This window comes from Rhea pennata, chromosome 4, assembly GCF_028389875.1.
Source record: "Rhea pennata isolate bPtePen1 chromosome 4, bPtePen1.pri, whole genome shotgun sequence".
Classification (NCBI taxonomy): domain Eukaryota; kingdom Metazoa; phylum Chordata; class Aves; order Rheiformes; family Rheidae; genus Rhea; species Rhea pennata.
The window spans coordinates 10,308,308-10,327,480 of record NC_084666.1 but is presented as its reverse complement, the minus strand read 5'-3'; the positions used below and the strand labels follow the sequence as shown (position 1 = coordinate 10,327,480).

Here is a 19,173-nt window from a genome sequence, read left to right as displayed (position 1 = left end):
CTGCTTTCCCATGGCTGCGCTCTGCCTATTGCTTGGGTGGGATGCTCCAGGAAGAAAGTGCAACACTGACCAGTTTATTTTACTTGTTTAGCAAGACAATGTGGAATTAATTATTAATCAACCAATACATTAATGGGTCATTAAAAGAAAATAGAGCTAATTCAACGTTCAGGGCTATACCTGTAGAATAAAACTGTACACGAGCTCTGAAAGCAGAGGAGGAAAAAAACCCTTTTTTAAAGAGTTTTATTTGTGAGTAGAACTTAATGATACAAGAAAGAAAAATACAGGACTTTATTTTGCCCCAAAGTGTGTAACCATACCATACATAACTACATTTTTAATTCCTTGTATTACAATATGAAAGAACAAACTACAAAATTAGAAATTAAAAATCATTGCATATGTGATCAAGATAAATGGAAGGATTCCATTAATGAACTGAAACATATAGCAATTAGTAATTTAATTACGACCCTGGCAATAAAACACAATTTAGCAAAATAAGTATTGTATGCTTCCTAGTGTACAGAGGACATACAAGGTTAAAATACAAGCTCAAAGCCATTAGTGCCATGCAGTCCTTGCTAAACATTACTGTTTAGGGGTCTCTCTTACACAGTGGTTTAACTGCTGCTTCTAGTTCCACCCTACCTCTCCCCACTCCAAACCAGGCGAGGGTCTCACGGTATTAATTACCACTGCTGAACCTCTTTTCTCCTTTGAAGCCCAACAGCTCTAACTGTCATTTCAGCTCTTTCCCCTTCACTGTCTGAGACCAGTCCAGGGCATCACCACGCCTGAGGCCTAATGTAGGCCTTCCCGATCCAGCCAACTGCTGAACCCTCCTGTTACTTGATGCTTTCCACCGCATGAGTTGTAAGGCATTAGTTTTCTGCTGTTTTACCAATTGCAATGTTTACTATTGTCCTAAAAGGTTACATCCATAGTCTGTTTTGTTATAGACACTTACTGTGAGTCAAAGGTGTTTCCCTCCCCCATACAGGAGTTTTTAAATGTTTTCTGCTGTTACAACCAGAAATGTGTGATACTTGAAATCTGAAATGACAAACAGCTTTCTCCACCTTTGGCTGAGATGAGTTACTTACGGTTTTTGGAGAATTCTGGCAGGTTTTAACCTATCTGATCTTGAAATTATTTTTATGATTAGACAAAATTACTTTTATGATAGACAAAAGCATGGCAATAACTGGAAAAAGGACAAATCAGTGGTGAAAGCGATTTTCTTTACCATGCTACATATTAAACACACACTTATAGCAAACTCTGGAAATGCATCTTTAAGTTTAGTTGGGATTTTAGTACTTCACTGCTAGCAACAAAATCAAGAAATACCAGTTTTTGTAAATGAAAATAGTTCAATTAAAAAAAGTGTTAAATACTCAGCATAATGCATTTAAACTTTTACCATAGGCAGGAATAAACACAAAAGGCTGCAAATAAGGTTTTTACGCAACAGGTTTGTGTATGTACCCAAGGGTACATGAAAAGGGTAAAACCCATGCTAAGGCCCTAAGGCAACTGCCCGTGCTTTACCTCATCAACTGAAAAACTTCTGAAATACTTTAATACAGTTACTTTTTAGCCTAACCACCAAATTAACCCGTGACTGATTTTTAGGGAGGCAAGGTCATAAGACCAATTTCCCTTAAACTGCATTTACTAGAGAGAAAAAAAAAAGGAGGGGGGGGTCTTTCAATGCACAATATGAGCAGAACACACCATCGCTATCAGTCCTCCTGGACAAAGTTAATTTCAAGTGCCAGCTATAACAAAATAAAACAAAGTGAAAAAACACTTTCATTTTGTTACAATAGTCAGAAAGGAGGGGAAAGAGAGGAAGGTAGAGTATGGATAGTCTCAAAGCTTTACTATAACATGATCCATAAGCACAAGATTGCAGCAGCTTACATCTCAGTTCAAGAATACACTCCCTGAAAACACCATTGCAGAAGCCTCCTCTCTGAAATTTAATATTTAAAAAGAAATCGTGACTGCCAGAACATTGAAAAAGAACACTTCTAGTGGTAAGCAATTTGTGTTATATTTTCAATTGTGAAAAATATTTTTATTCTTACCTAAAGTAGTGTGGGCTTTAAATTAAAAACAGTGATCCAATGCCTTCTACGTGGAAGTCATTTGCATTTGTTTACAAACTGGGGATCAGGTCAGTGGTAGCTGCTGAAAACACAGGGTTAGCACCTTTTTGCACATCGATTTCTGGTTATAATCTTAAACAATCAAGCTATAACTTGAGGGGCTGGTTGGATTACTTGCTGCATTCATTCACATAGTAAGACAAAACACTCAGTACAATCTGGTACATTCTAGTGGTTAATGAATTTTAAAACATGACAGTGTTTCTGCAGTGTGTTTAGCCTTTAGGAGTCACTCTTCTTCTTGTTCTTCTTCAGGAAGGAAGGAGTGCGAAACTTCTTTTTCTTTTTCGATGGGGACTTTCCTGGAGATTCGTCACTACCTGCATCAGCTGCTGTCCCTTCCTCAGCTGTTGGTGTTACTGGCTCTTCGGTGGGTTGAGACAGGGGCTCTTTGTTTTCCACTGCAGGTGATTCACTTTGGCTTTTGGGCAGATCTTCATCACATCTCCCTTCCTCCTTTCCCACGGGAGGGAAGCCGAGTGCTTCTGAAGGCTCATCAGGGGTGAGATCTGGGAGGGTTTGCTTGAAAGTTGCAGCATCACTGTCATCTCTGTAAGACTGGTCCGGCTGTGTCTCTAATGGACGGACAGACAATGACAGAGTCAGTTTAGGTACGTGTCCCTGGAACAAAGGGAGCGAAGCAAGTTGGTGGCGAGTGCTCTGTACAAAAAACCCCTAATATATTTACTTTGCATAAAGCCTTTGGAATAGCTCTATTCTCCGCTCGCTTTGGGCACAGAGATATACAGGATAAACAGGATATTCCAAAGTTTTGTTTTTAAGCTTCATACCACAGAACACACAAAGTTGAATTTCCTCATGTGGGTGTAAACCAATGGTTAGCCTTCTCTCATGTTTTAGCTGTAACATTTGCAAGTAACATGAGATTTTAGCATAGTAAGGAATTAAACTTAATTTTTTCTAGCAGTGAAGAGAATGTCAAGAAATTCAGTGGGTTTTTTTCTAAACTTGGTGGGTGAAACTAACTGTTGGTTTGTAGTGATCTGAGATACGGAAATCCATTAATTTCCAGGCTGTTGGCCTGCCAATTTTAATTGAAATATTTAGGTTCATTATGTTCTTCATGAGATCCAACAGATGCAGCTTCAGAATATGATTTCCTATCACAAAGGCTTCACTTTGTTTTGCAAGATACATGAGAATATAATATGGATTTGTGTAAGTAAAATCTATGTTGTTTACTACACAGAATGAGCTCAGCAAGTTATGCAATAAGGTTTATTTTCTTCTTTTGTTTGTTTGTTTGTTTGGTTTTTTTAATACATGCTATGTCCAGCACCAACACTTACCCTGTATAAGAAGGGTCACTGAGGCAAAGAAATCTTGCAAAAGCTTTATGCCCAGAGGTGAATTTTACCACTATTCTCTAAATTATAGCACTTTCCTCATTCACCACTAAACTTTAGAGATGTTCTGTTTAAAGCTCTTCTGTGTGCGTATGTATTCAACGAGCACTTTAAAAAAATTCCTTTTCATCACTGCACTGAACTTAGAAATACCCCATTAGCTGTGTCAAATACGTCTCTGTTGCTGTTATAAAAGGAGGAATCTAGAACAAAATCCAGGCCATATTCATTTGTAAGGCACAAAGGAGAGGCAACAACTTTTTCTTTTAAAAGTAGTTAAAAACTTGTTACAGCAACTTGGGGAGCATTTATGTCAACTTCAAGAACACTGAAGATTTCACAAGAATTTACAGAAAATGATATATTCCCACTTCTTCCTATGGAAAAGACACTTAGCATCCTTGTAAATTCTGCTGGATGGGATTAATAATCATCTAATATATTTTACAGGACTGTTCTGTGAATAGCTGCTAGGCAGCATATTTTGCTTGGAGCACCATGAATTTCTGGTATGTTAAATAAGCAGAACACACTAGTATCAGTGCCAAACGCTCAGAATGCACAAGTTAGAAGTTTAAAAGTTATAATGCAGACAGAATTAGAAAGGAGAAGAGAATGCAATCAGGTACACGATGATCTGTCTCCAGAAGCTCTAGTTTAACCTGTGTGTGTATGCAGCACACAGATGCATGCGTGCAGGTTGTAAGAAGTGCCGCCTACAATTCTTCACTGCCTTTTAAGTTTTGTTTCTTCAGGAATTAACTGAAAGCATTAACTGCTGTGATGTTTAAGAACAGGCACCATATTTGTTTATCAGTTATGATTTTTTTTCTTCTTTTAAACAGTTTAAAAGGGGGGTGTTGACAATTCTTAAAATTACAGAATAGGAAACTACTGGAATTTAAATAGCATTTGCCAGCTGTCCTAAGCATTACATAAATATAAAATTTTTTATAACTCATTTATCCAGAACAGCTATCCTTCCCAGTTTGTAAAATAACCATCACCTTTACTAAACAGATTAACATTAACCTGGAATGAAACAAACAGCTTATTTAGCTCACTATAGGTAACATTCCACCAGAATTGGGGAGCTCTGCAAATTCTACATTAGATAGAGAAAAACATACAATATAGAAAAGGTTTACTATTCTCTTGATGGATTTCAGTAACCTAGGCAGGAAGGTTTCAAAATGTATCTCGCTGCAAAACCTCTGTGTAATTTAAGAACTCAACAACCTCAAAATTTCAGAAGTTTTTGGTACAATAAATATACCTCCATCCAGGCTTTCCCTTTATATACATCCACTGTGGCATAAGAGTTCTGAAAATATCATTGATGCTTTAATTTAAAATTCATATTATTTATGAAAACAATTTTTTTCTTTCCCAACACAGACACACACACACAAGCTATAGTATAACTGAGTTAACACAAAACACTTTCCTGATTTCAGCTACACTAAAATAGCAAAAATTTCAGAGGTGACTCTATACAGAGAACACCATCATTCAACAGAATTCCTGCCAGTAAAAGCTGTCATGGCATTAACTCCCAGTTACTCTAGTGTATAAAAATAAACTTCGTATGTTTGTCCCGAAACACTTATACAACTAGACGAGCTCGGAGAACACAATTCTCTGATTTTAATAGAATTTAAAAACTTATTAGTAATGTCACAGTTGTCTAGGACAGTTTTGACTTTTGTATCCAAGATGAATACAAAACACTGACTTTTGGACAGAACAGAACACAAAAACGGAGAGAGCCAAACAGACTTACTACTTAAGAGTATAATCTGATGCAGCCCTGCAGATCTAGCTGAAGCAGCTGTAGAAGTTCCTGCCACCAACTACTTACTATTATTCCTCAGTTGAAATTTGAATTCCCCTACAGCTGACATATGCATAACGCATCACCTGAGTAGTTCCATCCCCACTTCTGTGCAGAAGTCGGCTGGGTTAGTTTAAAACACCAGCGGTAACACTTTTGCACTGAAACAGATTAGGAACTCTAACATTTATTTATAAAGTCTAAGTTGTGCAGGCAGCAGCAAACTGTTGGAGCAGAAACTCCCGAAACTGCTTTAGCTGTGTCTGAAAGACAACTCCAGACTATTCCTTTTTAAACTATGAGGAGTCAGAGACACAAATATGGGGACACACAATGTCACTTTCACAGACTTTTTCAAAAGAAAAGTGCATTTTAATGTAATTAGCTATGACTAACTAAAGTTTCAGGAAATAGACAACTAAAGAAATCAGTGTCTCAACTGAAAAGAGCCTGCTTTTTCAATGCAAACCAAAAACCAAAGCAAAATTACTTAGTAAAAAAAAATGCAAGAGCGAAGCAAAGCACATAAGCAGGTCAGAGTATGGAATGATACTTACTATGGTAACAGGTACTCTTTAGCATATCCATCTCCTGTTTGTAACGCAGCCACAAGAAGAAAAAAGCACAAGTAGAGAATCTATGCATTCATCACAGCCATTGTGTTAAATTAAAAGAATGGTTGCAACCATTCTTATAGAAAACAGAATGAGATGAAGTAGTGAACAGACAACTTTAACAGACAAGTGATATATCCAATGTACAAGGTAAGAGAAACAAGACAAAAATTAGATTACACCTGTTCAAGATTTTTTGTTTGTTTGTTTTTGTTCTGAGGCAATTACAGACTTTCCCAGCTCTCCTCTTATTTTAGGTAGAATTACTACATAAGGTTAGTGACTAATAAAGCTAAGATTCAAATTGAGTTGGAAAAATATTTACTGAGGTGTAATCCAAGTACAATAATGCTTAAGAAATGTGCAGTCAGCAAAGGAGATTTTACAAAACTATCTAATTTATGTCTGGTTCATCATCAGACTTTATTTCATTTCATAAGAGCAATTCTCTCTTGCAGAAAACGCACAAAGGGGTATTCAGCTGAGAAAGACCAAGATACGACAAGGCAATTCGGAAGTGGTGATAATTGGTCTTTATGTTAATGCACACTTCTTTATTATTGTAAACATAACTCCTGTTAAAAATATAGAAGTAAAACACAAGAAATATATTACCTTATTAGACACTAGTTTGTATATTTTCATGTGTCAGTCGCTAATGATGCAGTTACTGGTTTCCCCGGGCCCCCAGATGAAAACAACATACCTTCCTCTACTTTAATCGGTGTACTGGGGGGAGTGCGAGCTGAGCTGTGATCAGGGGGACTTCTCTCTTTCTGTTGTCTGCCATCTTCTGAAGGTTCTGCAAATGTAGAACAACGGGAGTGAAAAAAAAAATTCAGCATGGGTTAAGACAAGTGTCATTCTCAGCCACCCCCCAGCCCCCATAAATACATTTTTCTGAATCAGAATTCTGCTAGGATATTCAATAATACCAAAACAAGCAAAAGAAAAAATAAGTGATAGTTTGACTTTAACAGTTTTGTTAATATTGAAGTTTGGCTTTGTTTTTGTGTGTTCTATCATACGCCCCACCACAACCATGCAAGGGCCAAATAACATGACTGTTTATGAACTATACAGCAGACAGTTTGAGAACCTGTTAGAAAAAAAAAAAATAAAGGAAATATAAACAAATATATGGTCAAAAATGCTATCAGACTTGCACAAAACAATGTTCTTTTGCTTGCTTTGAATTGTTTGCTTAATCTCAGAGTAAATAAAATTGCATCCTAAAAGAGAAGAATGAAAGACTGCATAGATAATCAGAAAAACATGCAATAATTAAATGATTCAAAACAGATTTTGCAGTGGTTTGCACATTTATTATTAGTAAGAAGGGTCTCCCTCACTTCCAGGTTAACAGCCCTATAGCCAGAAGAAAACATTAACAGAGTACACCTTGTATCAGGAACAATACTAAAACATTGTTCCATACAGTTCACCTGAACAATTAAAACATGAAACCAGTCCCACAGATAACAGAGTCAACTGACAGAATCTCCAAATGGCGTAGATAAAGATTTTGTTCCTTAGATTGCAAGCACAACTATACCATATTCATAATACCTGAGGCCTCAGCCAAAAGATCAGGATTAGACCTTAGTGCTTTGATCACTGCAGTATGAAATTCCTTATGAGATGACTTCTGCACATCTGGCTCTTCTTGGTTAAGATGTGTGGTGACTTGCTGCGTGGTCTGACAAGAAACCCATGCAGCAGCAAACTGAGCGTTATCTAAAGATTTAGGTAATGATGATACTTCACGATCCTGCACAGTCTTCATATCTGCTCCTTGAAAGGTTTTAGATCTGCCTTTCAAATCCAGAGATTTTTTATCTGAAGTATTTTGCTCACTGATGTTCTGATTTCTAAGCAAAGTACTCTGTTCCCCAGATGGTGTCTGTCTCAGTAACACAGTTTCTCCATATTTTGAAATCTTATCTAAGAAGGATGTAGCAATGTTACTGAGAGAATAACAGTATGCAGTAATACAGGCAAAACAGCACAGCATCCCAGTCCCCCAAACAGTCCAGTACTTGTGAAACTGAAGATTCATGATCTGCAATGACTCCTACGCTCCTACAAAAGCTGAAGTAGGGAGCAAACACTGCAAGACAGTTCCTGCATCATTCAGATTCAAACCATAACCAATTAGTGGAAATGGCGTAAGTATAATCCCATAAAGCTTAAAAATAAGTAAAACAGGGTAACTATTTCAGATGTAGTAATGATCTCTTTTTACAGCATGACTCAGAATTTTATTATTGTTTAGAAAGTCTGTGTTTCTGGGGAGTCCTCAAGATGTGCTATCTCCAATCTCCAGCAATCAAGTTTTATTCTGCATCTTCCCAATTTGGATTTCTCAGGTCTACAAAATTCCAGCAATTTAGAAAACTGCAGTTTTGCTGCAAAAAAAACCAACATCATTCTCTCACCTTAGACTATCTCCAGTGCTAAGGGAAGCAAAGCAGAACAACCTGCAGTACTTTACAGTACCTGAAAATTTCAATGAGTAAAGTTTCAAGAGTTCCAGAACTTAGCAGCAGCAATAACTGGCCATATTAAACACCTCTTTTAGCTACTAGGAAAATTTTTCAAATAAAATCTACACAGAATACCCCGTAACACTTAAATTGCACTTTCTATGACCAGTATGCTTTCTAAGTTCATAATTTACACTGGAAAAAAATGAAATATAGAAACTGAGTAACTTTTCCATGACCTCAACAGGTAGCCCACAATCCAAATTAGTAATAAATGCTGCTTTGCTATATCCAATTACAGAAAAGAACACAGAGATAAACTAACCTTCTGGCCCCTTCTGCTTTCTTTCTACCTCTTTGCGATACTCCTCCAGTTCTCGATCAGTGAGTTTATTGAAGGGATTTGGTCCGGTTGTGCTCACTATGACTCTTGGTTGATATTCTTTCTCAATTATCGCCTTTGATGCAGTCACCAGTTCTCCCTGACAAAATACAATTAAGATACATCTGCAATCCAGTAGTAACTTGCAGAACCCTGTGAAGTGCAGAAGTTACAAAGCAGCCAAAAACAAAACAAAAGATAATTTGAAAAAAAATGCTGTATTTATTTTCTTTTAGGTTTAAAGAATAAAATTCTCTATTTCAGGATAAAAAAATTAGTTTACGACAGGTTAATATTAAGGAGAAAGTAGGTCTCATCAATTACTCTCACAGAGACATCAGTGTTTTCACTAGGCAATATCCACCATTAAGCAGCAAATCAAACAGCAGCCAAACAGTTTAGGTAAGTTGTATCTGAAGTTACAGAAGTATCGAGTTTCTTTTACTCCCCAGGAGAGAAACAGGATACTGGGCCCAATTGCACAGCAACGTGAGCATGGGATTTCTGTAGAAATTAACAGAACTGGCAGCTAATGCTCACAGGTCAAAAAAAATTTGAATACGGGAAAAGCCATTTCTGGTAGCTTTTATATAACATTTAACAGATGTTACCGTAAAAGCCATCTTGTATGTATTCTGTGTACACCAGATCAACAGTTTATTATAAGTTATTTTTAAGGGATTAAGGTTAACATAATCTTATTATGAGTTAGCATGTTTATTTCTATAGTATTTGTCACAAACTAGATAAAAATTTACACAAATATAGCATTAGCAATTCCAAATACAAGAAGTCCCAAGGGACAAAACCAGCTGCATCAGAGATTCTCTCTCCAATAGTAAGTCATTTTAGTTTTTCTTCTCTAAGTGTACAGTGAAGACCAAAGCCACTGGTTTCACATCACCTCAGATGCAAAGGATTAGTTGACTGAATAGCTGATGCATCTTTCAGGTGACTTGTCTAAGAATCTGTCTTCTCATCTGATATGCCGGACACTACTGACCTAAGTTTGAAAATGACTGATGTGTCACTGTGACTCCGAATTGTCTTCGCTCTCAAGGAGGTCACTGAATTTCACTACCAAAGTAATACGGGATACTGATCAGCCTAAATTACTTTCACATTTGTACCAATATTTTAAAGAAATCATCAAAACGTTAAGAGTTTAAGACCAAGCAGAACAGCAAAGATGGACAAGCAAGAGATCTTCACTAGAGACGTCAAAATGAAACAAGACCAAGCGTCGTTTCCGATGGGAAGAGCTGCTTAGGACAAAAGGTCAACGCCAGAAAGGTGCCGGACAAGAATGTCTGGGTGGAACGAGGCAAAGAGCAGTTAGGTATTTCTTAAGGCCTCACAAGAGGTCTCCAGCAATCTGCAGTGGTATGGAGAAACCCAGGGAGATAAGAACAGCTGCTTGCTACAATCTATGCTTCTATTTAGGAAGCTAACGTCAGCCAGAGGCACTGAAGAACAAGCAGCATTACCACACCTCCCCACTGTAAGATCCTGAAAAGAAACATTCAGAAAAATGTAACATTATAAATTGTCTCTGCTTCTCCCTAAAATAAGAGGAACTCTCATCTTAGATGCAGAATGTCAGTAAATGTCAAAAGCCTGTTCTTAACTATTTCCACAAAGCACCAGCTGTCTTAACACTAAAAAACCTCAAGTTTGATAGTTACAGCTTTTCTTACAGTATCATACATTAAAAGAAGCCAGAAAACATCAGCCTTTACATCAATTATATTTGTTTTTGTAAACAAATGTACTCCCCTCCCCCAAAAAACCTGTCTTTAACGATGACAGAAATTGGTACCCATTGCAATTTCAGACGTCTCTATTTCAGCCTACCCTCCAAAGTAAATAGGCAGTCTTCAGCCGAAACAGCAGCAGCAAGTAACAGGGACTTACCAAGCACACAGGAAAATATACAGACAAAGTATTCCAGGGTTATAAAAATCATCAGAGAAGGAACAAAACATACAACGCACATTGGTGTCCCTCAAATGTTTAGGAGTCTTGGAAACTTGTTTGCGAGATGAATTCAAGATGACTGGGTAAAACAACTTTCACATGAAATCAAATTTTACTGAACGCCTATGCAGTGGTAGCAACAAACAGCAAAGCCCACGCCCCGTGGCAAGATGACTCGTACGTTGGCACTGTGAGTGCTTTTTTCTTAAGAGAACACCTTGGTTAACTACCGGGAAGTAAAAGCAGCGTTTCAAGTTTATCACTTAAGAAATTCTAATGTGAAAGATCAGAAAATAACACAAAAGAACCTGAAAAGTTGAATATGAAATCAAGATTCAACAGCTGGGGGGGGGGGAATATATATATATATATATATATGTGTGTGTGTATATATACACACACACACAAATGAATGTACTAATGCACAGAATTTTAAACCAGTTTTTAAACCAAAATTTATACCAGTTGAGTATCTTTGACTCAAGAGAAATAATGTCAAGAAAGATCACAGGCAACAACAGAAGGCAGATTGTATACGACAAATAAAAACACTTGTGCTTCCAGACTGTAAAAGCAAAAGAATTACATGACAGTCAAGAAAGGCAAACTTCTGATTTGGTAAAGCTGCTTCCAAAATAACATATCCAGTTTTGGACAGTATCAGTAACATGGAAGCAGTTCAAAGACTACCAATGAAAAATTATGATGGTAGGGGGACAAATTCTGAGGGGAAAATAATAATAAAAAAAATTATGCAACATGATTATTCTAAATTATATGAAACCAGATTTTATATATATGTACATATGTTACTTAACAGAACAGGCCACAGAGCAGCCTTCACAGAATTTTAATAAAAATATACACCAGAAAACAGAGCAGCATGGAACAGAAGGAAAGGGAATATAAAGGACAGGACGTATTTTAGATCATTAAGCTTAAGACTAAAATACACAGATTTTGTGGAGTTATCAAACCAGCCATGCAGCCTGGGGATTCCTATGAATGACAAAGAGAAAAACTGCAGAGGAAAATGGGCCTGGAGTTGCTTTCAGCGTTCGAGAGCCCATGGAGAGGGAATAAATTCCCCCAGAACAGACTGGCACTTGGTCCATCAAACAGCGCAGCACGGCATAACATGCAGAAAGCGAACGCAGGAGCGATTTCAGCTGGACCGTGACGACTCCAGAATCATTTAGAGGATTTACTAGAGGTCTGACTGCCTGCGTAAACGCTTGAACAGCAACAGTATTTTCTCCACCGTAAGAGACAGTGGATGAACTGTTATCTATAAACTGAACGCACTTCCGCTCCTGAGAAGTTTACAGCAGCTCGCTCTCCCAGAAAGACTGAAACAACGGGAAGGTCAGTTATGTCTAACGATGGACGTTCATACTAAACTTGGGCTTTCACGTATCCTGCATGAAAATTCTAGACGATCAAGTCATTTTGCAACTTTTCAGCCGCATCTTACTTTCAAAGAAAAGCTAGGAAATGCAAGGTGACCAGCACTGAACAGGCAGGTACTTCTTCACCTTATTCTCAGGAGCCGGGATGAGCAAAACTGGCACCTTATACATGCCAATGTTTCCATTAATCAAACTGTATATCCATAGTAACTGATTAACCTTGAAGTTAACAATCAGTCTTAATACTATCTGACATTAATGTAGGGCCTTTATCCAAAAAAAAGGCCAAGATCCTTACAGCACTTTTTAATGGAATTACTATTAAAATGCAGTGCCAGCTCTGGGGTCAGAACAGAGCAGTTATTCATTAAGTCACAAAATTTTCATTTTAGAAGAAAAGACAAGAAATAGGCTGTTCCCTTATACCTGAAATTCTCTTTTTTAAAATTCATGTGAATTTTATTAGATTGCAGAATGTCAGTAGTAAGAATAACCAAAATTCTCCCTTGTTCAGCCAAGACTGCAGCAGAAGCTTAGTTAACCAAGTCTGTAACATGAGTAAAATATGATGCACAAGGAGCTTGTATTGCAACCCAGCCAGGACTTCTCGGAACAGTGACAAAGCATACAACAAGGCAAAATGGAGTAGTCACTAATGCAGCTGGAGGCAGACAAGACTCAAAGCATTACATGCAAACTGTACACAGCATAGGAACTTTTTCACCCTAAAATAGAATGTTAGTAGTTGATACAGATTTCAGTGTTAAGTATAATATACTGTTACATCTTATTGCAATCAGAGGTGGAACATTTTAATTAAATGGTAAATTAGTGCCCAATAATTTTTCAACTGAAAAATTCCAATTACCTCATACCTAAATGTTCTCAAGACCTTGATGTATACATTTCTTTCTTAAAACTTCATTACTGTGAGATTTATGTGGGTGTCATAAGATAAGAAATATGAGACTGGTTTTCAGCATAATCTTTCTGAAAAACTTCTCTGGCATTTTTTGCAACAAAAAACTCCTAATCAAGTATTCAGGTCACAACCTTTATTAGGATGATAATGAAACTGGCTGCTACTACTTGAGTTGACATTCTGAATGATCTGATTTTATACAGCATTTCAGGAGGAAAGCACTTTCACAACACCAACAAAGAGGGAACGCATCATTTGGACATCTAAACTCTTAACATTATATTACCAGCAAAATCATGTACCCAGCTGACCTTTTTTGTTGGCTCCGTAATGTCTTTAAAAGGCCTTGTAACATTATTCAAATAATTTTATAGAAAAATGATGCAATTATTCAAAAAGAATACTTAAAAGATACCTTGCACATCACTGGTGAAATAAATTATCACCATAACCCAATGGATGCCTGCCATAAAAGTCACTTTTTGCTTGGAAGGTATTATTAAACAGAGAAGCTACTAGAACAAAGGGCAGGTACAGATTTGCCTTTTTTCTTTTTTAAATCTTAAATGTGCAAGGAATATGTCACGAGTCTTACTTTCAGATATGGATAAGACAAATCATAATCCGAAATACTTTTATCAAATTCTGAGTATAATAAAGACTGTATCTACAATACAACTGGCTTATTGCTGCCGAAAACGTTATAAAGTTACAAGATTTGCTACTATGATGTAATTCAAACTATTCTGCTTTTTGATGGAAAAACTATTCTGATAATGAGATTTTAGGCACAGCCTAGATCAACATTTTAAAACCTGTCAGAGAAAAATACTGAGGCAGAAAAGAGACCCTGATCCACATCTGCACCCTGTGCTTTTGCATGTTACATCACTTCCGATAAACTCCTAACAAATTTGGGAGAGACCGACAACGAAGGACAGATTGTTTCCACTACGGAAACTGTTCCTATTTACTCAGCCTCAAAGGACTTAGCTCCCTGTCCCCCGCCAACCATATAAACATGCCTATTGTATTCACTCTGTATTTAAAGTACGATACAAAAGCCAAAAGTATGACTATATTAACAGTTCGAAAGTCGATGTATTTTGGATGTGTGGGACATTATTCAGCATCTCTTGCTGAACTCAGCAACTCTAACTACAGGAAGTTTTAAGGAAACACAAGACATCCAGCAATGCTGGATTAAAAGCTGGCAGTGTTTATCAGCATGACACATCCTGAACATGTGGATATCTCTGGAATTACACTGATGTAATCAGGCTGAGATTAAGCTAGCTCAACATGGATCTCAAATTAGAATAATTCAAAATTAAAAACATGCGCAAAAATACCACTACATGCACAACCTGATTAGCACCTTCACATCAAACATATTTCCTCAACAGCTTTTTTACACACATAAATATATAAAATCAAAGTCCTTAAAGGATACTTTTATAGGATAACTTAACTGTTTGTATAATTGCATATACATAATTTGGAGATCCATCTATTTCTTTTTCTTTTGTAGCCAAATAGCTAACAAAGGGAAGAGGTCAAGGGTAAGGAAGAAGAAAATGAAGGGTGAACAACAGTATTTAGAGCAGTATGACAGGGCAGTACCTTTCTAACAGACAGAGATTTAGCAGGACTAAAGGCCTGCTCTGTGAGATCGAGCCCTTCAATAGTTTCCGTACAGTCTGAGAGGGGAGCATCCTGCAACAGTAAATCGAGTAAACAGAGCAAACCGAGCCCGGGCTTTAAAACATCAACCAAGAGCATTATGATGCTTGCTAAAAACATGCAAAGAAACAATAATTGGTAGACAAAATTGCAGTGACAGTGAATTGACATGCACACAACATGACATCCAAATGAATAATGCTATTGTCATGGTAAGAACAGTCACACTCTTTAAAGGATACTAGGAAATATTATCTGGTACAGGTAAAGCACTCAGATATATAGAGCTTTAATGTCATTCAAGCTTGTTAAACATAATAACCATATAGCTCTAACTCTTATTTTGAGCTATAATTCAGAGATAATCTCTTTAGTATATCCAGACATACTGCTTTTAAGTTTTATTGATGTATAATAGCTCTTTTATTTTAATTGCTGCTCAAATAAAGTATTGTGAAGCACAATAATATATTCAACACAAAAACACTACTGCCCCAAAATGAGCCTGCTGTGCCCAGTATTTAATACTTTAAGATACATAAAACTTGGAGGAAAAAAAAAAAACAAAACAAAACAAAAAAACCCACAAACTGTCACAAAGCCTGACCAGTTTTGAACAAGAATCTAACCCATATAAATAAGCCTTTTGAATTTCATGCATTACATTCAGCAAAAAAAAAAAAAAAAAGCATCCTTCACAGACATGCTTGAACTACATGACTGAAGCCTCTTAAGTTTCTGATCCTGAGCACTCTTGCAAAGACAATGGTGTTACCTCTAATACTTACCTTATAAACAGTTACTCTCTGCCAATTAAAGAATAATTTTATAGTAACATATTAGGTGAAAGTAGAGGATAATATATATTAACTTTAAGCTAGTATTTTTTTGGCATTTTTTGCTCTCACCTGTACAAGACTCCTGTCCACAACTACCCCAGAAAGAACCTGTGATTGAGGGCCTGCAGTTTTAATATCTTGTAAGTTTTGCTCCCGGATCTGTAAAGGAAAGCAGCAGAATACACTCACGTGAATGACAGAGGAAAGTTAACTATGTTCTTTTAACCGAGAAAAGGAGTGGGTGACCAGGCCAAGAGGCTGCAACCAGGGTACAAAATTACGGCCCTACTCACATCAGTAAAGCTGTGCTTATGAACACCAGCTGAAGATGTGCATCAAATTTCTGTTCGTTTCCCCACATTTGTCAGAATTTAGTATTCGAGTACCACAGCACATACTGTCTTTTGCTTTTGAGTACCGGCTTGTGGCGAAAGCGCACAGATCAGGTAGCAGACAAATCCACTTTGTGGAGAAAGGTGGGCAGGGATGAGAATCGCAAGGGTCACTGTTATGCCAGTCTGTTGTACCGGACGAATCCTTTACAGGTGCCTGACAATAGTCTGTAACATCACAGTATTTTCTTCCTACGGATTCTTTTGCAAAACACTTAATTTTTGTAACAATCTAGCATCATATTTCTAAAAGGGCACACGAGTATTTACCTATGTATACACTGACACTCACTTCAGAGTATTCAAAACACTCCTTCTGTTTCATCCTAAATACATCCTCGTTCTTTCCATACAGAAGAGGGGAACAAAAATATAGTACTGAAATGTGGCTATTAGCTATTTAAATTAGATATTCTGTTAGTGTAAAGAAATCATAGCAGAGTCAAAATGTGTTTCTAAAACATTGTTTCTTGTTCAGAAAAAGATGAAAGATTCCAAAAGATCTCTGTAAACTTAAAAAAAAAAAAAAAAAAAAAAAAAGATTTATATAAAAACACACACACAGAAGTATAAAAGCACACATTATTATTAACACTTGGTATTTCAGAAAGTTAAAGTCCTTCTACTTTACTGGACTTATCATCAGGAGAAGGAGAAGTTGTGAAATAAGTTTTACTTCTCTCCTTTTAGACCATTTCATTCAAGTTTTTAAATACAGCAGCATTTTGGGTTTCAAACACTAAGAAACTGCTGGGCAGTTTCACTAGGCTTCTCAGTTGAAGAGTTAGTGTCTGACATGCCACGAAAGGCGAAGCGGAAGCTCTAGCAACCTTACGCAGGTTTTGTTAGCACCGATCGGTTTCCTGTGACACTGTGCCAGCTGCCATTTCTATATGGCCAGTCTGAGGTAGCAAAAATATCAAGAACAAGCTCAGCATTAACAAGTTACTGGTATATATTTAATAATAAAAAAATAAAAATCCTACACATTCAATGCTTTCCTGTAGGAAGATTGTTTCCAGGAATATTTTAAATCTGAAGACTGGAAGATTAAATGCTTGGGCCATTAAAAAAAACACCACCAACAACAACTTTCAGTCCCAGATGACCCCAAACTCCTGCAACAATCACATCATATTTATATTATAACAATATAATATGGAGAGATCAGTAGACTTTGCAATTGCTACAAAATATGCTACAACTGCAAGTGGTAAAACAAAAACAGAAAAAAAAGTCGCTGATGTGGAAGTGTATGATTTCAGGGAACAAAGTTACTACCACAAATCCTGTGGTATTCTTTCAGAGGTACCCAGCAACAGTTGAAAAGAAAAAAATAAGGTTAATATGACTTGGCTGCAATACTGAAAATCTATTCTTAGAAACTGGTTTTACAGTAACAAAATACAAGGCAAAGTCTTCATATGGTGGATGGTTATACCACTTGTTTTTTTCCAACCTCAGTTCAGGATATTTAGGAATTGCTTCTGTATCTAGTTATAAAAGGAAAGCACAATAGGGAAGCAGTGTTTTTGAACCCCAAAAGATTCTATTATAACAAAATAAATTAGTTCACTAGAAGTGTGCAACTTAATGCAATGATAAAAAATACTTTACTGCTATTACAAACCTTGTTCCTCATTTCTTGGACCTCCTTTGGATTAGTGTTCAATGGAACAAACAGGTTAGGGACAGCAGAGGTGGCAGTTCTATGTCCATCCTCTTTAGTCCACTGTAATATTAAAAATAGTTGAAAAGTCAGAATTGCTGTAATGGCTAGGGACACTCAGAGCAGCAAATTCACATTAACAGTTGATCATGCATTATACATAACAGAGAACTGAACCAATGGTTATATTCTATTAATTTTTAAGATTATTTGCTTCCTGCTTTAGAAATATAAACTAACTTCAAATACATTTACAAACATTGGAATTATTCAATTAAATCAAGCTAATAAAAAAAGGAACCCTAAATATCTAAAGAGCTAGTCAACTCTTAAATAACTTCTGCCTAAAACTATGTAACGATCACAGCTATGTGTAATTCAGAGATTACAAAGACTGAAAGATTTAAGTTGTTTGATAAGCTGCTTTCAAGCTGTATGCTTGACCACAACAGAGTTCCACATTTCTTTCTAAAAACAGTATTTCTCACTTGAAGAAACTTGCATTAATTCAGGAGTAAGAAAACTCCAATACAACTACTGGAAAAGTACTTGAGTATTTTTAAGGACATTTAATCAGAAATGGATAAATTAAAATGGACTGATTTCAAAATGAGTTCATTTAAATGGAATACTATACCTTACCCAAAGGTAAGTACGGCAAAATCTAGGGAAAGAGTTCTAAAATCCTATTGCTACCATTTTTATTTACTGTATTTTGTATATTTACAAACTAACACAAGAGAGATCATTGATTCAATCCTCCGATACTCAACAAACATCAAAGCAAACTTAAAGCATAAGATGACAGGAGTGTGAAAAGCAATGTGATGCCACTAACCCGGTTTAGTGAATGACTCTGTACTGCGAGGCAAGAGTGGGCATCACCAAAGTTTTGCATTAAAATAAGCTACTTCAGCAAAATGTACTGTTTCCAGAATTAGTTTCTGCACAGATAAACAGCTGTATCAGCACAGCAATCTACAGGAACAGTTTGGTGATGTCGAGTATTTTATAACTTATAGCTGAAAAGGTTACAAAAATATCCCAAACACAAACTTTAAGCGCTTCATGAGTTCTTCACAGAAGGTTGCTTTATTTGGACAGTGCATTTGGTATGAGTCCACGTTTAATCTGTCACATAACTGGGTTTTTACCTTGTATATATATATATATATATATATTTTTTTTTTTTTTTTTACACGTGCTGTCATAATTCTCAGTTACTGTTGCATAAAAAATGCACTGAACAATAAAGCAAACCTGTTTTATAGAGCAAATGCTATGCATTTTTTCCTGAGTAACTTCAAGAAACAATAAGATAGCCAGAAATCGTCAAACTTCAAAAAGCAACAGAATTTTAAAATGTTTTGCAACTGTAAAGTAAAAAATGGAATGAACATGGAGCTGTGAAATACTCAC

General features: G+C 36.5%; 1 protein-coding gene across 4 annotated transcripts in view; it reads right to left on the bottom strand.

Moving 5' to 3' along the window:
- Positions 1-53: 53 nt before the first annotated feature.
- Positions 54-19,173, bottom strand: part of ADD1 (adducin 1) — a 67,910-nt gene continuing 48,790 nt past the window's right edge. For 2 of the 4 annotated variants that reach the window (XM_062575268.1, XM_062575269.1), the window contains exons 11-15: positions 17,716-17,817; positions 15,763-15,852; positions 8,807-8,963; positions 6,702-6,797; positions 54-2,755 (exon numbers count right to left, since the gene is read on the bottom strand). In XM_062575268.1, coding sequence (XP_062431252.1) covers positions 2,403-2,755; positions 6,702-6,797; positions 8,807-8,963; positions 15,763-15,852; positions 17,716-17,817 — 798 coding nt within the window. In that variant the 3' untranslated portion in view covers positions 54-2,402. Of the gene's footprint in view, positions 2,756-5,937; positions 5,973-6,701; positions 6,798-8,806; positions 8,964-15,762; positions 15,853-17,715; positions 17,818-19,173 lie in introns of those variants that run through there. The other 2 variants (XM_062575270.1, XM_062575271.1) reach the window with 2 other exon arrangements.